The sequence below is a fragment of the Sus scrofa genome, chromosome 16, assembly GCF_054392235.1.
Source record: "Sus scrofa isolate SSC_HxYL_T2T_F1_AM1 chromosome 16, Sscrofa_HxYL_maternal_Yorkshire_Landrace_v2.0, whole genome shotgun sequence".
NCBI classification, from domain to species: domain Eukaryota; kingdom Metazoa; phylum Chordata; class Mammalia; order Artiodactyla; family Suidae; genus Sus; species Sus scrofa.
The window spans coordinates 15,936,756-15,961,905 of NC_139398.1; the positions used below are offsets into that span (position 1 = coordinate 15,936,756).

The 25,150-nt window shown below is 45.8% G+C and overlaps 1 protein-coding gene across 5 annotated transcripts in view; it reads left to right on the plus strand.

The window, feature by feature from the left end:
* Positions 1 to 25,150, plus strand: part of TRIO (trio Rho guanine nucleotide exchange factor) — a 357,836-nt gene that overhangs the window by 317,011 nt on the left and 15,675 nt on the right. For all 5 annotated transcript variants that reach the window (XM_085001718.1, XM_021077143.2, XM_085001720.1 and 2 more), the window contains exons 37-48: positions 1,847 to 1,942; positions 8,320 to 8,468; positions 9,961 to 10,027; positions 11,895 to 11,998; positions 13,784 to 13,853; positions 16,007 to 16,096; positions 16,681 to 16,773; positions 17,892 to 17,942; positions 18,175 to 18,252; positions 19,586 to 19,777; positions 21,313 to 21,490; positions 23,760 to 24,577. In XM_085001718.1, the coding sequence (XP_084857844.1) occupies positions 1,847 to 1,942; positions 8,320 to 8,468; positions 9,961 to 10,027; positions 11,895 to 11,998; positions 13,784 to 13,853; positions 16,007 to 16,096; positions 16,681 to 16,773; positions 17,892 to 17,942; positions 18,175 to 18,252; positions 19,586 to 19,777; positions 21,313 to 21,490; positions 23,760 to 24,577 (1,986 nt within the window). The remainder of the gene's footprint in view (positions 1 to 1,846; positions 1,943 to 8,319; positions 8,469 to 9,960; positions 10,028 to 11,894; positions 11,999 to 13,783; positions 13,854 to 16,006; positions 16,097 to 16,680; positions 16,774 to 17,891; positions 17,943 to 18,174; positions 18,253 to 19,585; positions 19,778 to 21,312; positions 21,491 to 23,759; positions 24,578 to 25,150) is intronic.

Genomic DNA, 25,150 nt, shown 5'->3' on the forward strand with positions numbered 1-25,150 from the left:
ACCTGCCATGAGGCCGAGGCACCTCACACGTTAGTCTTCAGCTAAGGCCCCTTCTTTCTAGATCCCTGCCTCCTCCTCCGGGACCCTAATACACAGTAGGGTGCCATGGGACTTGGCAGCAGGAGGCAGCTTGGTTCAAGTCTGGAGTTTAGTGGGGGCATCTGAGGGCTCAGACCCCACTGCCCAGAGCAGAACCACCAGGAAGCAGAGCTCTGACCGATCCTTGGTTGCTTTGTAGCATTTTTTTTTTTTTTGGTCTTTTTGCCTTTTCTAGGATTGCTCCCACAGCATATGGAGATTCCCAGGTTGAATCGGAGCCGTAGCCACCGGCCTACGCCAGAGCCACAGCAACTCGGGATCCAAGCCGCATCTGCAACCTACACCACAGCTCACGGCAACGCCAAATCCTTAACCTACTGAGCAAGGCCAGGGATCCAACCTGCCACCTCATGGTTCCTAGTCGGATTCGTTAACCACTGCACCACAGCGGGAACTCCGTTTTTAAAGCAGAAAACTGGTATCTGTTGATTTGGATGGTTAGCCAAAAGTGAGGTGCCAGGTCTGGTGGACTAGTGAATAAGAGGGTATTTTTCTCCATTTAAAGAGTGGATTGTACTGTATTTCTCTGTTTGCTAAAATCATTTATTGGTTATTGTGTTACCTCATTGGGTATTATCCATAGAAATTCTTCTTTTACAAAAATCTATAGTGATGTTCCCAGAGAGTATATTATCTTGTGACTAATATTTTGTTTTGTTCTGTTTTCTCTTTCTGTAAACTTTCACTGCAGCATTATGTTGATTTGTGTTCTGTGTCTGTTCTGGCTCAGTTTCCTTACCTCTCCATTTGAATTTTTTTCCTTGTTTTCCTCACCTCATCTTCCAGCTGTCATTAGACCAAGCCAACATTTGTTTTGCCAAGTGCATATCTGGATCCACATTGTAAAAGCCTCGTTGTAAACGCGTAAACCCGTATCTGTCTGCATCGTTAGGACAGCTAGCCGTGTGTCGCATGCGTCTCTGCTGTCCTTAATATGAAGCAAGGTTCATATTACACCCCTCTTCTAGTTTCCAGCAAATTGACGGGGCAAGTAATCTGCAAACACAGCGTGTTTGCTAATTACTGAAAGTTGAACTCAGTAGCCCCTTCCCCAGACTCCTTACCTGTCCACCTTGTACACCCTGACTCTAGCCGTAAATGGCATCTGATAGCTTGTGAGCCCACAGATCTCCTGTCCTCTGCACTAATCATTGGGGAAATGGATGGCACAGAAAATGGTGAGCTTGTCCCCCTCTTCCCTGTCTGGTCAGTGCTCCCGGTTCCTTTCCTTTCCTTGTTTCTTTCTTTTAGCCCCATCCACACAGTAAAGCCATTTTTAGTCTCCTGTTTTGTTTCCTGATTATTTAAAGGGGTCACTCGTTGGCCCCGTTTCCTGATTATTTAAAGGGGTCGCTCATTGGCCCCCTCAGCCTCTCATTCTTCTGTTGATCAGATTCTCCGTCTTCTCCTCCGTAGCCAGTAGCCTGGCCAGCAGTTGCAAAAGTTAGGATTTTCCCGCGCCCGTCCACCTCTTTGAAAAACATTCTGATGGTACATGGCTGCGGATTAAAAACAGACTTTGTCTGCTTTCCACATGTCTCCCAGACAGGTCTTATTCACTATTTCATGTCAGCATATTGTACATTTAAAAAGATGGCTTTAAATAAATGCAAACAAAGACAAACTTGTGGTCTTTTTGTCTGGAATTACTTTTAAAAGAGACAGCGCTTGCAGGAGAATTTTCTGTCCGGGCAGTGACTAACAGGGGGCACTCCCCTCCCCCCTCTGTCTCTCAACTTCTCCCTAGGCCTCTTCACGGTTACTAGTCCGCCCCACCAGCTCCGAGACGCCCAGTGCAGCCGAGCTCGTCAGTGCCATCGAGGAACTCGTGAAGAGCAAGATGGTAAGGCTTCCCCGAGGCTTGGCCTGAGGCCGGGATGCTGCCCCTGCAGGTGGCATGCCCTCATCCCCCTGTGGCTCTGGTCCCCATGATGGAGTTCGGCCGTCCTTTCTGACCAGCCACAAGTTTGGGGCCGTCCCCAACCACCTTCAGTTTGAGTCATTGGTTGATTCAGTCACTGAACACACTTGCAGTTCATGACCAGGAAAGGAGGCAGGTGAAAATGAGCCAGGAAAGAGGTGCAGGGGCAGCTCCGGGAGGGTTCCAGGTGCCAGCCGCCATGTCCTCTCCCAGGGGAGGAGTGCTGGCTATGCCAACCTTTCTGGCATCTCACAGTGTGTGATGGCACGTGCGGGACTCGGCCAACCAGGGACAACCCCCCACTCTTGGTGTTCAGAGTTTTTATTTGGGTTTGATCACCCACACAAGATGGCCTGCTTATTCGTGCAGCTCACCCTTGTTCCCTGCCCTTCCAGAGATCAAGGTAACATATGGCCCAGAGCCCCCACCAGAAGTCACACTGTTAGCGTCTTAGCCCAAGACCCCCAGGTAAACAGAAACTTCATCAGGCAGGACATTCCAAGGGCTTAGAGGGACCTCCCAGGTGCCAAGGTCGGTCCTTTCCTACACCCACATTGTCTGCAATGCTGACACCGTCTTGTCAGTGTGGTCAGTTCCAGTCTTGTCTGAAGGTGTGCCCAGGCTCAGGGGGTCTCACAGATACCACTGGGAGTCTCTTTTGCTGTCGCTGAGGCTTCTCATGGGCATTTGCAGTGTATGAGAGAGTGAGGTTCTCGTTGTAACAGCTTTTTTTAGTGACCTCTCTATTGACACTTGGTTAACTTGGATTCATTTAACAAAAGCCCCAAATCAGAAGTTGATTCTTTGAAGTTACACAGGTATGCAGTGTTTCTAACTGATTCAGAGCAATAAATTTCTGTGTTTCTTTCATTTTCCTATGAGATAGAAAAACTAGTGATGGTGACAACTTTTTCAACTCGTATATCCTCCTACCCACTGCATCTTCTAAAAGTCACCCCCTCCTAAAGTAAAAGCCTCTCTCCCATTCCGTTCTCCAGGGGTCAGCACTGGTAACAGTTTGATGTTTCCCTCCAGGCATTTTCTTTGCATATACTCCCCGCAGCAGCCCTGTGAGGTAGGCACATGCTGTTGTACTTTCATTTTACAGATGAGTAAACTGAGGCACACAGAATGTTTAAGAATTTGACCAGCTAGTAAAAGCAGAGATAAATTTTTACTAAAATTTATTTAAATGAATTCCATAATAATATATTGTTTTCAGTTTTCACTAGCATAAACATCCGTGTTTATTATATGTGTATGATTCTGTCTGTAGAGTAAATTTCCAGCACTGGAATTTCTAGATTGAAGAGTATACAGTGGCCCCTTTAACGACATGGGTTTGAATTTCTCAGGTCCACTTATTCACAGGTTGTCTCCAGTAGTAAACATGGTAGTACTACAATCTGCAGTCTAGTGCAACCACAGATAGCGAGGAACCAGGTATCAGGGGTCAGCGACCCAAGCCCTGCATTATTCAGAGGTTAGTGCAACTTCTTTAAAGTCAGGAATTTATCTTCCAAAGCCAGTATTAACTGGATACCGTAGACGTAACTCCAGTTTCTTCTCCTGCCCCTAAGCAGCTTCTGATGAGGCTGGCTGAGTAGGTCAAAGGGGAATTATATCCACAATTTAGATCCAGAGGTGTTGCCCTGAATCCCCCCCAGTGGGGTTCTGTCCTGTGGTCTGAGAAGGACATGGTGGGCTTTGCGGTTAGCACGACGTTGACAGGAAGGCCTCCAGAACCTGGTGGATAAATCACCTTGACTCCATTGGTCACCATTTGGGGATCATAGCATGAACTGAGCTAAACCATATCCTGGCTATCTCTTTGAGAGACAGGTTGGTTAATGTCCTAAAAAATGCCTAAATTATATCCAATGAGTTTTCAAGCATCCTTAAGCATATTAACAGCCATTTATACACATCACTTATATCATCATTACAATCACTCTTGTCTAACATTTGACATAGTTTTCCCAAGGGATGTTACAAGACAACACCTTGTCCACCTGCTGGTCATTATTCTGCCTCTGTTTGAATGGATCCCTCTGTAAGTGGGCCAAGGTTCATGTGTAATGAGTTCAAATGGAGAGGAGTTCTATGGCTGGTCTCTTTTCGGCTCTTTACTGGCTTATTCCCCGCCTTGCGTTCTAGAGAATTAAACTTTATCTGCTGAAACTGAGTTATTTCTCCTCACTTACATCTCTTCTGAAGTGAACAGGCCTAAAGCTCCCGGCAGAGTGGAAGGGGCGTCAGATATTTTGGAATCGGATAGGTGGGGGCTCACACTCTGCTGCTGATGGCTCCTGCCTCTCCGAGCCTGGCTTCCAGCCGCAAGGTGGGATTATAGACGGGGTCTGTTTGTAAGGCGCCAGCCAGGTTCCATCCACGGGCCTTCCCTCCCCATTGCAGAACCCTATCATGGCCTTTCATGGGGGGTATTTATCTCGTCTTCATTCTCTATGGAACGATGTCTAGATCCTGCGCTCTTTTCCTGGTGCAAGGGAAACCTAACTCTGCCTTGGTCCTGTCACTAATGCTCTCCAAGGACAGCCACTCTACTCTGTGTGGATCGAACCTCTAGTCAAACATGTTAGCGTCCTGCTCCCCTTGACTCTGGGTTCCTCCCACAGGGCTCACCATGTGCTGTGGGTCCTCAGTCCGTTTTCCTGCTGGCGACCTCAAGCTGTTGTGCCTTCAAACATGGGGTCTGTAGGCTGAATTGCGGCCCAGCAGAAGCAGTGTGCGCCCTGGGCCGGGGTGGGGGGCGGCGGGGGAGAGTGAGTTCTCCTGTCGTGCAGCCTGTGTTCAGGGGGCTGAAGCTCCTCACCCTGAAACCAAGGGTTCCGTCCAAAAAGGATCAGCTGCCCTGTGCCCGTGTCCCTGGATTGCAAGGCTCCTTCTCCCCACATTCCTGGTCAGTGTTGAAAGGTGCCGGCTACCTGAGCACCGGCCTCAAGCAGTAACAGCAACAGCCACGGTAAATGAATCTGACTCTGGGGTTTTCTTCTCTGATCTGATCCGAATGTAAAGGGAGGTACAAGAAAGAAGGACCATGAATAAACATCTCACTCAAGATATTGGAAGAACAACAATTTTTTTAAAAGCAGAAAGAATAAGTCAGAGATTAAAGCAGAAGTTAATGAGTTGGAAAACAGAAAAATAGTAGAATAATAAATAAAACCAAAAGTTTGTTCTTTCGAAATTTATAGACATCAGATAACTTCCTAAAGAAAACAGAAAGCACAAAATAAGAAATTATAAGGGAAAGAGATAAATAAATTCACAGAATAAGAAACTATAAGGGAAAGGAACGAAGGGAATTCAGACAATCATGATGCATTATTTTGTTCATCTCTTTGTAAGTAAGTTTGAAAACCTGGATGAAATGGGCAGCTTCTTAAGAAACTATAATTTACCAAAACGGACCTCAGAAGAGATAGGCCTGAACAGATATTCTGTCTTCATTTAAGAAACAAGGAAAGTGGACAAGAACCTACCCACAAAAACCCAAAGAACCCCGAGGGTTTCACAGACAGTTCATCCAAATCCCAGAGATGCTGGTTCTGGGGCAGCTTCATGCCTGTTCACTCAGGGTTTGTGGGAAAGGTGGCTGGGCAGGTGGGAGTGGATGGCACAGGTGCGACTGTGGCCTGCAGGGGCCTCCCAGGCGTCAGGGAAGTCCAGTGCCCCCCCCCCCCCCGCCGCCCATGAGGGACCATCTGGAGCCTTTTCTCTTTTTTTCTCACTGTTCCAGTGACTGTAATTAAATCTCACAAGCTTCATCTGTTTCCTTGCACATCTGGGCAGGAGGCAGCTCTGATGCTTCCTCTCCTCATCCTCCAGACTTCAGCCTCCTGCCTAAGGCCTCCAAGACCTACACGCATGAACCAGGCTGTGCTGCTACCAGGAAGAGTGTGCTTCCACTAGAGGCCAAGAGCCATCGACTTGAAAACAGGAATATGCCGTCTTCCCATCCAGCCCTGGGCCTTAACTGACTTGCATAAGTGAGGGCAGCAGTTGGTGTGTTTCCACAGCTCCATGGCTTGAGTAAACAAGATAGTATGAACAGACTTTGTCCTCAAAGCCATGCTTAGTGATGACTTCAGCTTCAGCCTGTTACTCTTAAGGGGGACGGACATAGGACAAGTGTTAGAGGTTTTCATGTGATAGGAAATATTAAGCGTTCTTTTAGTTTGTGTGGAGTTTTTTTGTTTGAAGATAAGTCACATTTTCCCAGTTCAGTCGCTGATATACCTCTTGATCATCTTTATATGTCCAGCTGGGGTGCTTTGGAAAATTTCAAACTGTTACCTATTTGCAAATGATGTGACCAATGAGATTTATATCCAAAGGAGACAATATTTAGTCTGTAGTTCAATATTTGTCTTACAGCTCAATATCAAAAAAACAAACACTCCAAGGAAAAAAGTGGGCATAAGAACTAAATGGACATTTCTCCATAGAAGACATACAGATGACCAACAGGCACATGAAAAGATACTTGACATCACTAATTGTTAGAGAAATGCAAGTCGAAACGGCAATGAGGTATCATCTCACACTGGTCAGAATGGCCATCATCAAAAAGCCTACAAATAAATGCTGGAAAGGGTGTGGAGAAAACGGGACCTTCCTACACTGCTGGTGGGATAGTAAATTGGTGTATTCTCTGTGGGGAAGAGTATGGAGGTTCCTTTAAAAACTGAAAATAGTTACCACATGATCCAGCAATCCTGCTGGGTGTATATCTGGAAAAGAAGAAAATTCTAATTCAGAAAGATGCATGCACCCCAGGGTTCACAGCAGCACTATTCACAATAGCCAAGACATGGAATCACCTTAAAATATCCATCAAGAGATGAATGGATAAAGAAGATGTGGTGCACATATACAATGGAATACGACTCAGCCATAGAAAAAGAGTGAAATAATGCCATTTGCCACAACATGGATGGACATAGAAATGATCATGCTAAGTGAAATAAGTCAGAAAAAGACAAATACCATTCCACTTATATGTGGAATAATAGATAAACAAGGACCTACTGTATAGTACGGGGAACTATATTCAATATCTTGTAATAACCTATACTGGTAAAGAATCTGAAAAGGAAGATGTGTGTGTGTGTGTGTGTGTGTGTGTGTGTGTGTATGTAATTGAATTGCCTTGCTATACACCTGAAACTAACACAGCATTGTAAATCAACTAAAAAAAAACAAACTATATTTATACCCCCAGGAGCTTTATGAATCCAGAAAGAAAATTAGTAAAATATTACCAATTATAAATTAATTAGAAAATTAATACGATATTACCAATTAGACAGTAATTCGTTGCTATTCATTGTCACACCGACCCAGAGAGAAAAGTCATCAATATTCTCACTGTGGCTCAATGAGATCCACAGTGTCTTTGTCAGCACCAGGATGCAGGTTCAGTCCCCAGCCTGGCACAGTGGATTAAAGGATCTGGCATTCCCACAGCTGTGGCATATGTTACAACTGTGGCTCAGATCTCATCCCTGGCCAGGGGACTCCATATGCTGCAGAGTGGCCAAAAAAGAAAAAAAAAAGTTCAGCTCACAGATTTATCAATCAAAAAAGCTTTGTTGGAGGTTCTACAGGGAATCCAGCAATGAAAATTATCACCTGCAGAAACCAGTGGGGCTAGTGCAAGCAGGGCCGCCACTTCCTATGGAAGAAGAAAGTTTCGAGGGTCACAGGCCTCGAGGTTGATTTTAGCTGGGTGATTTGTGTGCACTGAAGTATACGTCAGCGCTTCATGGGCAATCAAGAAGCACATCAAGTTTGTTAAAAATAAAATACGGGTTACTGATGCTACATAGTTCACAGACAAGGACTTTAGGCGGTGAGTTGGGGTTCACAGACCTGAGTGAAGCGACTCCACATGCTTCTGGAATGGTCACGCTTTCACGTGGCAGGAATATAGTTGGAAAGAAAACAGCTAGATTTGAAATGGGTGCAGCACTGGGATATAAACCAGTTGTTTCTAATTATTGAGTAACCAGGAACAGAACATATTAACGTATATGAATTCACTGTCCTCTTCATTCTAACTTCCCTCTTCTGTGCAGCTCCTCTTACTCAATGTTTAAATTAATGCTGCGGGGTGGGGGGGGATTGTTAAATACTGTGTGATTTCACAAAGGCAGATTCTCTAGTGTTACCATCAGGCTTTCTGTATTTTCTGCCTCATGAGATTTTCTTGTCCTGATTTCAGCCTCACAGGCTGTGTAGGCAGGAGGTGTGACCAATGCTCTGGCTTCTTCCAGGCCCTGGAGGATCGTCCCAGCTCCCTCCTCGTGGACCAGGGAGACAGCAGCAGCCCCTCCTTCAACCCTTCAGACAACTCCCTCCTCTCATCCTCCTCGCCCATTGATGAGATGGAAGAAAGGAAATCCAGCTCTTTAAAGAGACGGCAGTAAGGCAGAAACGTTCTCATTGTCATTGTTTGGTGGCTTCCCTCCCAGCTTTGTCATCTTCAGGGCTGTGACTGGGATTTCTCTCGAGTCAAGGCCAGGATGAGACCCGGGGTCTCCACTGAGCAGCTGCACCCATGTTTGCAAAGTACTCAGAACCTCGGGGGGGCACAGTGAGCCAGAACACGGCTTTTATTGTTGCATTTGTGGATTATACCTCATTTGTAAATAAGAATATACAAGAATATCTCCTGTCACTTTAGTGAGAAACTGCTATACTTTCTATTTATATACATGGTTGTGAAGGAAAAAAAGGCAACTGTAAAATTAAATACAGTCCTCAAAACTTGAATATTTTTTAAACATACCTTAATGGTAGTTTTTCAGTTTCAATTTAAAAAGCCCTGGAAAATATTACAGAAGTTTTAAAATTGCATTTGGAGAAGAGGAAGAACTTACCAGCAGCATGAGTACAGAGATGTGGTTTATTGAGTGATATATCCAGACAGCTAGAGTGATGCGGGGCGGTAGGAGGGGCCTGGTCAGTGTTGGTTGAATGAATGAACAAACAGACCAAGACATGAACCTATTTCAGGCTAATTGAAGTTGTTTGCTGCAACTGATCAAGTAGTTGTCTCCTATTGAAGCAGCCTTAAACAGTTACCAAACTTTCAAAAAGGAATACTTCCAATTGATGTGATCAGACAGAGCCAAGGCTTTAAACACCTGAGTTAAATCTTTTTTGTATGTCCAGGGAAGCTTAGAATGACTTAAGCATTAAAACAGAAGCCAAAAACTTGCCTCCTTTAATGTCATGCCTTTACAACATGGCCGTGTCTAAACTTCTCTTGGTCATTGTACTTATGGTAAGTTCAGTGGTGTGAGTTCACCCCAAATTCGAGATGTCTTGTGACCCCCATGGCTGCCGTGGTCACCGCATGAACCTGTAAGTGATCGGAGACGTAAAAGAATCGAATACTCAAGAGTTCCCTTGTGGCTCAGCAGGTTAAGAACCTGGCATGGTGTCCGTGAGGATGTGGACTGAATCCCTGACTTCACTCAGTGGGTTAACGATCCGGCGTTGCCGTGAGCTGTGGTGTAGGTCGCAGATGAGGTTCGGATCCCATGTTGCTGTGGCTGTGGTGTAGGCTGGCAGCTGTAGCTCTGATTCAACCCCTAGCCTGGGAACCTCCATATGCCATAAAATGCAAAATAGTAATAATAATAATAATAATCTTCATGGGGACCCCATTCCTGTGGGCTGTGGCCTCCTTGATACAACGATCCATTTGGACTTTCACAGAAGCCCAAAATGCTCTAATAAAAAATAAAAAAAAAACTATTTAAAAAATAAAAAGAATTGGAGACCCAGTTGTACACATTTGCTAGGTTACTTCACTGTCCCCCAACCTGACAAAAACAACGTGCAAAAGAATTCATTTAGGAAATTCCTTGGTGTGGATCGTAAACACTCTTTTCTCTCGCTTTTTTCAGCTACGTCTTGCAAGAATTAGTGGAGACAGAGCGTGACTACGTGCGGGACCTCGGTTGTGTGGTTGAGGTGTGTGTTTTCAGAGATGAAATAACCCACACCAGCCCTCAGAGTTGTCAGAGGGGTATTTTACTGGACAGTTGAATGCCGATATCTCCTCAAAAGCTTTAAAAACATTTTTGACCAAAACAAAACACAAATAACAACGACCAACAAAATATTTCTGAAAAATGAAATGTAGCCAGTTGTCTTCATCTGTATTTACTTTTCAAGGCTTCTTTTTTGCATGGTGCATCTTGACGTACTCTCTTCTTTCATAATTAAGTTTGTGAATATTATTTCCAGCCATCGAATTTAGTATATGCAAATCTTGCCTTTAACTATTTGATAAGAGTGAGTATCACCATGGAAACAGGGACATCATTGGCTGAAAAGGCAGGGTGGCCAGCTGTGGACTCAGTTACCTCCTGAGTCCACCTGGTTCACAGCTTGGTCTGTGGCTGCTACCCTGGGCGATTGGCTTGTAGTTTTCACAGAGTAAGTGTGTCACCACTTTCATTGACCAGAAGTTGCCACACACTTTGTACCCATAGCAAAATAGCCGCCTTTCATACTAAATCAAGGGCCATCTCTAGGCTTGTCCCTGCCATTAGGATCATTATAGTAAGGCACTTAACTCAGCAAAAAGCTTTTTTTTTTTGTCTTTTTGCTATTTCTTGGGCCGCTCCCGCGGCGTATGGAGGTTCCCAGGCTAGGGGTCCAATCGGAGCTGTAGCCACTGGCCTACGCCAGAGCCACAGCAACGCGGGATCCAAGATCCGAGCCGCGTCTGCAATCTACACCACAGCTCACGGCAACGCCGGATCGTTAACCCACTGAGCAAGGGCAGGGACCGAACCCGCAACCTCATGGTTCCTAGTCGGATTCGTTAACCACTGCGCCACAACGGGAACTCCAAAAAGCTATTTTTATCATATGAAACTTGATCACTTACACTTTGTTTCACTTTACATTTTAAAAATATGTACAGGGCAGCTTTTTGGGGTGCATGTTCCATTAGAAGTGATGGCTATTATAGTTAACTGTATAACATGAAAGATTAAATATTCCTGTTTTGTCTGTCATCATTACTAACAGTAACTTGAAAGCCTCAGAGGCTCTTGTACAGGCTGAATCCCATTTAAGTTATATAGAAGTTTTAAACCACATTTTAGCAGCATAGTTAATCAGCTGCTGTTAAGAATCAACTTTTGGGAGTTCTCATCGTGGCTCAGTGGAAATGAATCTGACTAGCATCCATGAGGACACAGGTTTGGTCCCCAGCCTCGCTCAGTGGGTTAAGGATCTGGCGTTGTTGTGAGCTGTGGTGTAGTTCAGACACAGCTCGGATCCCGAGTTGCTGTGGCTATGGCGTAGGCCAACAGCTGCAGCTCCACTGATTCGACCCCTAGCCCTGGAACATTCATTTGCTGCAGGTAAGGCCCTAAAAAGACCAAAAAAAAAAAAAAAAAGAATCAACTTGTGAAAAATATACTGCTAATCCTTATTTAGCAAATTATATAAATAATTCAAAAAGAAAAGAAAATCTGTTTATATAAGATCAATACTGAGAACAGAGGAAAATGCCCTGGCCAAATATTTAATATTTACAAGCTGAGAAGATGATTTGTTTTATGAAACCATTTGCATTTATTTAAACTTTCCATTCCCTTAGAGGAGTCTTGATCTGTGAAGACGAAACAGTTCAGGGAGAGAAAAATCATGGCAGTGGATGTAACTACATTTCAAGGGGCAGTTAAGGACACATTTCACACAGGATTTTTGTTCTTGCATAAAGAATTGGTTTTCAAGACAGCGCCTATGTCTGTGTTATCCTTTATGGCTGTGAGTCCATAAGCCATTACTTGATTCAGACCTGTTCAATGTTTAATTTCAGGGCTACATGGCACTTATGAAAGAAGATGGTGTTCCTGATGACATGAAAGGGAAAGATAAGATCGTGTTTGGCAACATCCATCAGATTTATGACTGGCACAGAGAGTACGTAAAATCCATAGCATGCTTGGTGCTGTGTCCTGCATCCCGTCAGGCGGATGATAAAGGATGAGTGTTGATCCACGTCATTTCATGACTGCGTAGCCTCATGGGGTAGCTGGTGTGAAGGCACTGCTGCTGTACTGAGGACTTCAGGCTGCACTTCATGGCCCAAACAAGTCTCTTACCTTCTTCCCACTGGTCCACCCAGGGGCCCGTGTAGGGGTGGCAGGGAGCATGGGCTCCCAGCCTGACTCCTGGCTTCTTGACCTGGCCCTGACCCTGGGGCATTGCCTTCCTCTTCCTCTTTGCCTCCATCCTTCATCTGCACAGCCTGGGTTACCCACCTCATGGGATTTTTGTGACAAGTTAATACATATAAAGCTCTTAGAACAATGTCGGCAGAGTTAGCCTCAGTAAGTGTTTCTGATTAGAATCACAGCCACTTCTTTAATAAATACCAATTACTGTTAGAGTTGTTTCAAGTCAGTGCTAATGGGGAAAGTAGGCATGATTGCCCATGGAAATCAGATTTGGTCCCAGTACCTTGCCACACCTGTCCTAATCTTTGGCGAAACCAATTTTAAAAAGGGGCATTTGGTGCTATTATCTAGTCATCTGCTCTCCAGGCTGGTCTTTCAGGGAAGGGCCAACCGAGCAGTGCTCCTAGGATGGCCAGATAGAGAAACGGCCCCAGAGGTAAGGCATCTGACTAGGTGTGTGCAGAACTAGGGGGCATTGAATCCCCAAATGTAAGACAGTTCAACACAGCACTCAGTGTTCTGCTAGTCTGCAGGGCAGTAAAATGCTAGATACAAATATCAGCATATGTAAGTGATAATACAGGTGAACATGCATCTTAATAACAGCTACGGCCCAGAAGTCAAGAGCAAATTGTCCACAGCTCTTTTGTTTCTCTTGTTATACCTAACTTCGATCTTAATGGGACCTAATATTTGTAACCTAGAAGTTGATTTTAGCAATATTTGAGAAAACTTTATTAAGCTGGCAGAGGTAAATGTTCAGCATTTTCTCTCTGTTATGACCCAATTCAAGCCTCTTAAAAATGACCATGGAAAGAATATGAAATTCACAGGTACGTTAACCAAGTTTTTAGAGAGAAAAATGATGAATTGCTTTAAAACGTTTATTTTTTTTTTTACCCTGTATTCAGCCGAGATATTATTGTTTGTGTCATTTTAAAAAAGTGAGACCAAAATGTTGATTATCCAAAGGAAGGGAAGTTGGCCAATCAAGGGGTGTCTCACTCTGCACTGCCTTTTAAAACTGTGACTCTTTTTCTCTCCTAACAAAATGTTTTCAATGTGCATGTACTTGACATTGCCCAATTGCTCGTGTCAAAACAGACTATTTTTAAAATATAAACCTCAGCCTTCTTTTTTTTTTTTTTTTGAATAATTGTCCTTTATTGCATTTCTTTTTTTTTTTTTTTTTTTTTTTTTTTTTTTTAATTTTATTTTCCCACTGTACAGCAAGGGGGTCAGGTTATCCTTACATGTATACATTACAATTACAGTTTTTCCCCACCCTTTGTTCTGTTGTAACATGAGTATCTAGACATAGTTCTCAATGCTATTCAGTGGGATCTCCTTGTAAATCTATTCTAGGTTGTGTCTGATAAGCCCAAGCTCCCGATCCCTCCCACTCCCTCCCCCTCCCATCAGGCAACCACAAGTCTCTTCTCCAAGTCCATGATTTTCTTTTCAACCTCAGCCTTCTAATTAGAAGGCCAAGTTGGAAATGGTTCTGATATTTCTCCTCTCATTTCAGCTTTTTTTTAGGAGAGCTGGAGAAGTGCCTTGAAGATCCGGAAAAACTAGGATCCCTTTTTGTTAAACATGTAAGTACAATAGCATTATTTATAATCTGTTCTGTATTGTCATATTTAGTAAATTGGTTTGTCAGATTAAAGAAGAACTTGCTTATAGTTTACAGAAGTGCTTATATTAAGACAGTGTCAGTGAGTTGGAATTCACATCCCCCTGTTCCTCTTACGTGTCAGTGATCTGCTTTGCTGGTCACCTGGCCCCAGTTGGCTCTTTAGCTCATGAATAGTACAGGATGGTCAGAAGGGGACCAGAATCAGACCAGAAGCAGGAATATTTGGGGATGTCTGTGGGCAAAGAAGCATCTGGTGCAGATGATGATGTACCTAGAAGTGCAGTGGGTTTAATGTAGTAGCCAAATATATGTTTATATATAAAATAAGCATATAGTGGTCAAGTTTGTTGGGGATTTTTTTAGGAAAAATTAATTGTATTTTAAGCAAATCAGTGATCAAAGCTTTTCTATTTTTGCAAATCTCCTTAATGTCTGGCTTAATAGAAGACGGATGCATTTTTATATCTATTTTTGTATTGAACTCTCTGTGATACGTTTTTTGTTTTTTGTTTTTTTGTTTTAGTTAAAATTTGTGGGAAAAAAAATCCATCCTCACACAGATATTTGGTTGGAAAGGGATGAGTATTTTAATAGCCTTTTCAGGCAATTTTAGATAATTTTGTTAGGTGCTACACCAAAACTCAACAAATGATCATTTCTGAAAAATTAGTTACAACATGAATCTGAAAACACATTAGTGAACTTCTCTCTCACTCTTGCACTAAAAGCCATTGAACTGTCTCGCCTTAAAGGCTCTTTCACCCTGGCACCCGCTCGTGGCTTCCTGCATTAGTCTGCTGGAAAATACTGGTTCACTGATTCAGAAAGATCTGCCAGGTGTTAAAACACTTCAATAAACAGTATCAAAAAATCGGATGTGTTTACATCACTTAGCATCTCTTCAGAAAAGTCTTTAGGGAGTTGCCATTGTGGCACAGCAGTAACAAACCTGACCAGCGTCCATGAGGACGCAGGTTTGATCCCTGCCCTTGCTCAGTGGATTAAGGATTTGGCATTGCTGTGAACTGGGGTGTAGGTTATAGAGGCAACTCAGATCCCATGTTGCTGTGGCTATTGTGTAGACCGGCAGCTGCAGCTCTGATTCGACCCTTAGCCAGGGAACTTCCATATGCTGTGAGTGTGGCCCTAAAGAGCAAAAGGAAGAGTCTTTTGTATTGTCACATTCGAGAGGACAGATCCATGTTTTCCAAAATTGTCCATTTTTGCCTGAAAGCTCGAATTTTCATTATGAAGAGACATTGCCAGTTGTTTGCCTTGAAACGAGAGGCTTCTTTTGTTTGTGTTCAGGAGAATGTCTGCCAGATACCCACATGCAAATAATTATAGCTTGTGAACATCATTCTTTCAAGTAAAAGAGGCAGTCGGTTCAGCTCGTGGCTCAGCCACACTAGTGCTTTGCCCCAGCCACTCTTATATGCGGCAGCAGCCTCATGAGGATGTCCATTTTGTCACATTTGAACTTTTTAAAAAGGATGTCTGCTCCGTGGTTGAGTTTTGATAAAATGAAGAATGAATTTTTATTACTTCAAGGCCATTCTTAGGTGAAACTGGCATGTGTGGTGGTGAAGGACACTTGCCAGGATGCCAGCCAGCAGTTTCTCCCACCTCCAGTTTTGCACGTCAGTGCGAATGGTGGCTCAACAAAATGGACAGCTGGCAGCTTAGTGTCATTTTGACCCCAGGGTTGGCCCCACACTTTGAAGATCACCACGAGAAGGGATGCCTCGCTGTCTTCTTTTCCCTGCTTTCAGTATTTGAGACTAAAGAGCTTTTTCTAACCTACTGAAAAGAGCCAGGCTTCCTGGGACCATTGGCAGGGCTTGAAGCAGGGGAGTGAGTCTTAGTCTCATGTTAAGAGCTGTGTCCTTTCACTGTCTTGGCATTTGTCCACCATGGCGTAGGGGGCGCTTTACCTGAGGGAATGATAACAAAGGACTGGCACGAAGCAAAATGTTTACCTACCTCAGGAATCAGGAATGTGCTCCCAGGAGCCTAAACCACACGATTTCATTTTGAGAAAAGTTCCTTTATGAATGAGCTGACATGTGCATGTGCTCATGTTCTAACCCATCTGTCTGCCTTTTGTTCCAGGAGAGAAGGTTGCACATGTACATAGTTTATTGTCAAAATAAACCAAAGTCTGAGCACATTGTCTCAGAATACATTGATACCTTTTTTGAGGTAAGACCTACGTGAGAAACAAAGTATTTCCCCATCTTTCATTACAGTTGATTTTCAAAAATTGAAATAGCATTTGTTTCCCAGGAGATTTAAGCAATCCTCAGGAAATTAGCTTCTATAAGTATATTTATTTTCTATAAACCAGAGGAATGAATGTGGATTCAAGCTATGATCAGATCCCTTAGCAAAATGAGCACTAGGGTCACGGTTAAAGTAAGGGGTTTTTTAAATCAATTCGTACTTAAGCCCGTTGCACATTCAGAGTAATTCATGGCTAAACTTTTCGACTAGAAACAAAATATTTGTATGAGTAAAAGAAAGCAATTGAAAGGCTTTCTTTTTTTTAGCAAACATGAAAATGCTTATTTATTTTGACTGTTTTGAACAGCAGCTCGCAAAATTTCGGGTGTCAAGACTTGAACCCTCTGGGCGATGGCACAGCCTGGCTGGTTGTGTGCAGTGTGGCCTCTTTTCTCCTCACTTCTGCTGTGGTGTAGTTAGCATTTCTGACAGTTTCAGGGACTGAACAATTGCCCTTCAAAAGACAACACATAAGATCCTGTTTTCTCCCCTTGAAACCGCAGGACTTAAAGCAGCGCCTCGGCCACAGGCTGCAACTCACAGATTTGCTGATCAAACCGGTTCAGAGAATCATGAAATACCAGTTGCTGCTGAAGGTGGGGCTGGCCGGGTGCACAGCTGGCCGCAGGAATGCATTTGGTGGGAGGCTGGTACTCACGTGGGCACAGAAGGGTTCAGCAGGTGACAGGAGCCTTTTCTGTAAAAAAAAAAAACATGAGTCAGTGTTGTTATTTCTGATTTTTAAATATTTTTGAGAACATTTTTCAAAATTTAATAAGATGCCTTACACTGTGTTATCACTTTTTCCTTTACATCAGGTTCTGAAGCAAAATGTCAGTGAAAGTGGGCTTTTTTCCCACCATAGATCTTCAGATACTAATGTGCTTTCTTGGGCTCTGTCCACCTTACATATTTTTCTAGTCTTTCTGGAGATTCAGATTGAATTAGATGTTTAATCCCTGCCCGTTCCTCTCTTTTGGCTCAGCAGTAGCCTGTGATTGATTCAAATTCATAAGCACAACTGAAGGTAGAGTCACAGCGTTCTCCATGAGAAAAGTGACTGGTAGATGTATTTTGTTCCTTCATGTGTAAAACTTAGAACCTGGATGTAAAGAGAGATGAGAGAATATCTCGGACTGAAATAGGAATGACGACCTGCACTGATAGATTTGGTCTTTCTTCATGTTGCTAGGAAGAAAAAAATGAGGAAATAGGACTCCAGCACTTAGCCAGGGCCTGGCATGTCATGTGTGATCAAAAAGGTTATTGCTGGGGAGTTTCTGTCATGGAGCATCAGAGTAGTATCCATGAGGATGCAGGTTCAATCCCTGACCTCACTCAGCCAGTTGGGGATCGGCCTTGCAATTAGCTGCCGTGTAGGTCGCAGATGCAGCTTGGATCCCAAGTTGCTGTGGCTGTGGCTGGTGGCTACAACTCTAATTCGACCTCTAGCCTCCATATGCCGCAGGTACAGCCCTAAAAAGCAAAAGAAAAAAAGGAAAAAAATGTTACTGCTGGAGTTCCCTGGTGGCTTAGCAGGTTAAGGTGAAGTATCCGGCATTGTCTCTTCTGTGGGTTTGGTCCCTGCTGTGGTCTAAGTTCAGCCCCTGACCTGGGAACTTCTGATTGCCATGGGCACAGCCAGAAAAATGGGGTGATTACTGCTTTTGTGACCATCAGCTTTGTCACGGCCTTCTCTCCATTTCCCTCGCAGGATTTCCTCAAGTACTCCAAAAAAGCCAGCCTGGATACATCAGAACTAGAGGTACTTGTACCCCTCAGCCTGCCCAGGTCTGCCCCGGCTCTCCGGGCTCTTTCCCAGCAGCCTGTCCCTGGGAGGGGTGGTGGCACCGGGTGACAGCCCATCTCCTCATCCGCACTGGTGGGCAGGGAGCAGGGGGAACAGAAGGAGGAGGTGCACAAGGGGAAGCAACCCAGTGTCCCCCTGGGAACTGAGTGTTCATTCTGCTCTCCCCACCCCCACCCCCGCCCTGCAGAGAGCCGTGGAGGTCATGTGCATCGTCCCCAAGCGCTGCAACGACATGATGAACGTCGGGCGGCTGCAAGGATTTGACGTAATGCGGTTGTTCTCCTTTGAACTCACCTCTGACTGCCATCACTTTCTTGTCGCTCGAATTCTTTATCTCCACCTTTTGGCTTGGGTTTCTGCCTTCTCTCACTTTACTTCAGCCTGACTGATGTTTTCTTTCAACCTCTTTTGGTGCATTTGATTGGCTTTTGGGGGGGACATTCCTCTGCTCAAAGCCCAGCCCCTCATACTGGAAAGAGGCAGGACTCTGCTTTGTCCCTTGGGCCCTCTGCTGCTGCAGGAGCGGAGTTTCCTCCCCCAGCCTGCAGTGGGGAGCAGAGACCTGTCCATCTGTCATCCCTGGGGCTCAACCCCAGGGCCACTATGCCCATCATTAGTTTCTAGACTTGCTATGAGTTGCCAGACTCCTCAGATTATATATTACCTACAATATCCTAAAGATATTTAGAACTAGAATCCTTTTTTTTTTTTTTTCCCAATTTGACTACTGAGTAAAGAAGACAAGAGAGGGAGTTCTCCATGTGGCCTAGCAGATTAAGGATCTGGCATTGTCACTGTGAATGTGGTTACTGTTGTGACACAGATTTGATCCCTGACCTAGGAACTTTTGTAAGCCATGGGCACAGCCAAGAAAAAAAAAGACAGGAGAAATTTTTACTTGTCTTGCCTGCTGTTTTGCTAGAATTCGGGTTTAATAAGCTGGTGCTGTAGATCTCAAAAAAGCACACATGGACCCTCCTGAGAACTTCTGGAAACCCAGGTTTCTGTACCTTTGTAACTGGGTTCACAGGGGTGCTGGCGAACACCTTGAGAAAGTGCTCTTTCACTGAGCTAGATGCTTAGATCCACTTTCCATCTTTGATTGTAACTGAGGCCAGTGATTTACACAAAGGTTGGCAAGAATTTTATGCAGATGATGTTTCTGTTTGGGGTCATGGATTCATAATAATGAAAGAAACTTTGGGGAATTCCTGGTGTGGCTCAGCAGCAGAAACAAACCTGCCAAATATCCATAAAGGAGGCAGGTTCAATCCCTGGCCCCACTCAGCGGGTTGCGAATCTGGCATTGCCATGAGCTATGGTGTAGGTCGCAGACGAGGCTCAGATCCCCATGGTGCTATGGCTGTAGTGTAGGCCAGCAGCTGAAGCTTCGATGTGACCCCTAGCCTGGGAACTTCCATGTGCCACAGGTGTGGCCCTACAAAGCAAAAAAGAAAAAGAAATTTTATATTCCACAAATTAATACAAGAAAAATATATTCTGTGGGAGGAAAGTTAATAAAACAGAACTTCCTATGTCTTCGCTTAAAATGCAATGTTTTCTTCTCCTGTCCCTTCACCCTCTTTGCCGTGTTCCAGGGTAAAATCGTGGCCCAGGGCAAGCTGCTCTTGCAGGACACATTCTTGGTCACGGACCAAGACGCAGGGCTTCTGCCTCGATGCAAAGAAAGGCGGGTGTTCCTCTTCGAGCAGATCGTCATTTTCAGCGAGCCACTCGATAAAAAAAAGGGCTTCTCCATGCCGGGATTCCTGTTTAAGAACAGTATCAAGGTAGCTTGTGTTTGCGTGTTTTCTCACGTGCTAACGCAAGGACCCGTTACACTGATAAATTCTTTCCACTGAATGATGACATGTTCTGGTCTTATGTTTATTAAATATGTCAAGAATTTTCGAATACATTTCAGAATCTTTAAATTCACGCCGTCCATCTAATGTCTCAGTTCCCGGTGACTGATTCTTGCTCGTGTTTCTGTGGGGCTGCAGCATTTTCACCATGGTGAGAAGACCTTTCTTGGTTAGTGTTTGTGCTCCACCTGCTCTAAGAGTGCATAAAATTACTTAAGTTCAGAGGCACAGATTTGGAGAAGATAGCTTACCACGGTCTTCTCTTCTCGGCAATAAGGCAATAAGGAGATTTCCGGCCTGAGGCTGGAGGTAGGCATGATCAAGGCAGGCAGTCTGTGCCCTGGGGTAGCTTGCTCTCTGATAGAAGAAAAAGACAAATGAAATCCTTGCAGATGGCCCTGAGTCCTGTAAAGGGGACCAGCCAAGGGTGAGATAGAGGAGGCCTGAGGTTCCAGCAGATTAACATTTGTAATTAATTATGTAAGCTGCTAGTTAAGCTCCTGGTAAACTCCACATACATGAGTTAAAAGCCTGAGTTAAAAGAGTCAATACAAAGCTTCAAGATCATGATTTCTGAGGCAGTAATGGCAGCTCAACCAAAAAGTAGTGGTTTCTATTTTGACCTTGAAGAAACTTTACTTTGCACTTGACCAGTGGGAATAAATGTGCTTTAAGGTTTTGTTTTTTGGGGTTGTGTGTGTGTGTGTGTGTGTGTGTGTGTGTGGTAAAATACATTAACAGGAGTTCCCGTCGTGGCTCAGTGGTTAACGAATCCAACTAGGAACCATGAGGTTGCGGGCTCGATCCCTGGCCTTCCTCAGTGGGTTGAGGATCCAGGATTGCCGTGAGCTGTGGTGTAGTTCACAGACGAGGCTCGGATCCCGCGTTGCTGTGGCTCTGGCGTAGGCCAGCGGCTACAGTTCCGATTAGACCCCTATCCTAGAAAACATCCATATGCCGCAGGAGCGGCCCTAGAAAAGGCAAAAAGACCAAAAAACAACAACAACAAAAAATAAACATAAAATGCAGTAACAGAAAATTTACTGTCTTGAACCATTTTTCAGTATACAGCCCACTGACATTAAATACATTCACACCGTTGTGCTCCATCTCCAGGATATCTTACAGAACTAAAACTCCACCCGCATTAAACACTAACCCCCTCCATCTCCCCAGCCCTGCAGCCACCCTTTAACTTTCTGTCTCTATGAATTTGACTGCTCCAGTACCACATCTAAGTGGAATCGTAACAGTGCTTGTCTTTTTATGACTGGCTCATCTCACATAGCCTCATGTCCTCCAGGCTCGCCTATGTTGTATCCTGTGACAGAGTGTCCTTCCTTTGCAAAGCCAAATAATAGTCCGTTGTGTACATAGGACTGTCCATTCATCTGATGATAGACACTTGGCTGCTTCTACCTTTTGGCCGTTGTGAATAGTGCTTTAATTTTTTTTTCAAGGTGAGTTGCCTCTGCCTGGAGGAAAATGTGGAAAATGATCCCTGCAAATTTGCTCTGACATCGAGGACAGGTGACGTGGTGGAGACCTTCATCTTGCATTCATCCAGTCCAAGTGTTCGGCAAACATGGATCCATGAAATCAACCAAATTTTAGAAAACCAGCGCAATTTTTTAAATGGTAATGTGTGTGTTCTATTTCTGGGCTTTCTTTCCCTGATGTACATATTGCGGTTTCTCGTCTCTCTCCTATGACCTGTGAATAATAATGACAGGACTTAACCGAGCACTTACTGTGGATTTGAAATTGCTTCATTTCATCTTCACAGTGACCCTAAGGGCAAGTGCTCCTGTTATCCCCATTTTACAGATAAGGAAACTGAGGCACAAAGGGATAGTCATTTGCTCAAAATCCCACAAGTGGTTTGTGGCAGAGTCTGGACTCCGAGCAGGCCATTTGGCTCTTGGCCATGTGCCCCTCACAACCAGACTGTTCTTTCTGTCCCAGAGTCTCTCCGGCCATATGTTGCTCAGGGTGCTGTCTTGGGACAGAAATGCACTAGAAAGACTGAGGCAGAAGATGGAATTAGTCAGAAATGTTGGAGACATTCTTGTGTGTAACTTTAAAATTTGTGTTTGACTACCCTGCACACTACACTGCCCTCCTCATTAAAAACAAACCCCTTTTTCCCTTCCCACTTCCATGTCATGAGTGATTCTGGAGGAGAAATACACTAAGAATACAGTGCAACCAACGCAGGACAGCAGGAAGGTGCCAGACATCCCAGGGGAAAGGTCTGCTCCGAAAGGAGACCGACCACTCTTACCTCATGTTGCAGACCGTTACTCCAACTCTTTGTATCCCTGCTTGCTCCTCTTTGTGACCACTGACTTCGGCTCTGATTTGAATTTGGTGACCACTGAAGAGGGTCGAGCATTCAGCGAGAAGCTAAATTCTCATTTAGTGCCTTTTCCTTGTCCATGTTCTGTGTCTGTGCCCTGGTCCAGTAGGACGCTGTTATCTCAGATAAAACTACCTCCACACCATGAGTGACATTTGCGAGCCAGGAGCACAGGCACTTAATGAAAAATCAAGGTCACAAGGCATTTTTGGCCAAGTGGCAACTCCAAGCTCCTGTCCCAACTGTAGACGGGTCATTTCTTACATGTGCAGTGGGGGATGGGGAGGTTCCCACGCATGCAGAGAAAAGTTTTGCTCCCATGACTGAGCAGCTACAGGTCTAAATACAGATTTAAATGTGTGGTTCTTAAGTGCTGCATTGAACGCTAGTCCCTCGCAAGTACTATCTCTAAATTTTTACCATCTTCTTTAAAATAAAATGAACTGCCTCCCAAATTGCAAGCATGAGAGGGCCATGCTGTTCCAGTTTCCCAGACACTGAGTCTAGATAACGATGATACCTGTCCCCAGGGTTGAAGGAAGTCAGGAAGGGAACAGGCTCTGGGCCTGCTGCCCCTCCTTGCTCTCCCCTTAGTCCTCTTAAGAAGCCACGGCCATCACTGGGTTTCTCCAGTATCATGTGACTCCAGAATTCTCCTTACACGCCTGCCGCCACCTGGGCAGGAAGGGGCTATATCTGATTGTTGTATGTCGAGAAGGTTTTAGTCTTTTAAGAATCTATGTTAGCGTCCCCATATATCTTATTTGGCATGTTTACTGCATTTCCCTGCAGATGATGAGGTAAGTAAATCTCGAAAGCCCAGAGAGGGGGCAGCTTCATGACCCACAGGGTTTGTGGAGCTCAGTCCCTTCCCTGTCTTTGGTGCCCTGTCTGCAGGGGCAGGGTGGTTTCCTGTAACACCACCTCCGAGTATGGTAACACCCCTAACCAGATTCTTCTTTGCCTAACCGCTCTCTGGTTTAAAGACCTCTGCAGCGTCTGGACTACATTTCAGCATGGAGGGAGCCAGCCGATACCTGTGGAGTCTCAGATGAACCTCCCCTAGCAGTGCTGGGCCTCTGGTTGACCCTGGCGATTCGCCTAGGCTGCTCCCAGCTGATTCCACTGATTTCACTTAGCGGGGACACTAAGGCTATGCTGCCGGCTCCTGGGCAGTAAATGTCTCCTCCGCCCTCCTCCTCCTTCACCTTGAATTTTTTCTCCCTTCCCCCAACCCCCACCCCTCCCCAGTGCAGACAGCACTTGAGAGAGCCAGTTTAACTCCTGCAGGAACAGGAGAGTAATAGTTAAGACCTCTTCTTTTCCTTTCTCAGTGGATGGTGTCAGCAGGCTGCCTGGAGGATGGGTGCGTGGGTGGGTGTTTCTAAGTCATGGTGATGGGAAGCTGGTGGACACCTTGTGACTTGACCTTGGGGTATGAAGCCAGCGCGTCCCTTCCATTAATCCTGCCCTTTTCCTTTCGCCCCTGTGAGGGTACTTTCCTCGGCACCCTAACTGAATCTTTTCTGTGTCACACGTGTCTTACAGCCTTGACATCACCAATCGAATATCAGAGGAACCACAGCGGAGGCGGCGGCAGCGGGGGCGGGGGCGGCGGCGGCGGGGCCCCCAGTAGTGGCGGCAGCAGCAGCAACCACAGCAGCGGCCCCAGCAGCTGCAGCGGCCTCCCCACCTCGAGCAGGAGCAGACCCTCCCGGATCCCCCAGCCTGTCAGACACCACTCCCCCGTGCTGGTCTCCTCTGCAGCTTCGAGCCAGGCAGAGGCAGACAAGATGTCAGGTATGTCCACTCCCGGCCGGTCACTGCCTCCTCCCAGCAGCAGCCCTGCCCCGGAGGCCGGCCCTGGCCAGCCGGGCAGGCCCCCAGCCAGCGGAGAGCCCGAAGGTCCTGAGCCAGAAACGGAACCGATCCCCAAGATGAAGGTGATGGAGAGCCCCCGGAAGTCCTCCAGGAGTGCTGCGGGTGCCCATCAGGATGGAGCCACCAAGGAGGCGCCGGCAGCCCCAGACGACAGCCGCTCACGGAGCAGCCTGGGCTCCCTGCCGCTGGGCAAGCCCAGGCCCGGGGCCATCTCACCTCTGAACTCTCCTCTGGCCACCGCGTTCCCCTCTCCGTTCGGCAAGGAGCCCTTGCCCCCCAGCAGCCCCCTGCAGAAGGGGGGCTCCTTCTGGAGCTCCATCCCTGCCTCCCCCGCCAGCCGGCCGGGCTCCTTCACCTTCCCGGGGGACAGTGACTCCCTCCAGCGGCAGGCGCACCGCCACGCGGCCCCCGGCAAGGACACGGACCGCATGAGCACGTGCTCCTCGGCCAGCGAGCAGTCCGTGCAGTCCACCCAGAGCAACGGGGTAAGAGCGCCCAGCCGCCTCCGCCCGCCCGCCCCACTGCCTCAGTCCCGCGGCTCTTCTAAACCTCCCGCGTCGTCGCCGCTGTCCTCGTACTAATCCGGTCTCTGGGCTGTTGCGCCACAGTCATCCGCTCCTCCGGCCTCTCTCACTGACCACGCGGACACGCGGGACGCCTGCTAACCCTTCCTGCTCCGGCGGACGGCGTGCTCTCGGCTCTACTAACTCGCTCCTTGCTTTGTGTCTCCTTAATATGGCAAAGCAGATCCTTAACCTTCCGAATGCAGCGTCTTTAAGCGTTTTTCATTTTCCGACCAGCAGACTATCTTGGAACTTCCTCTCACGCCCCTGCCTTCCTCACACACTCTTTTTGGAGGGGTCAGTGTCCCTGCTCTCTGCCTCCTGTGTAAACTGAAACCTGTCCACTCTAAGCTTTCTGCTCATCGCTTGGTTGTGCTCTTTTATGCCTTAAATTAATCTTGGCAGCGTTTTTGACTCATCTGCTGAAAAAAAAAATCCCTCAAGAAATTTCCACCAGCAACTCAAAGCAAACAAAGCTGACCAAATAGGGGGAAG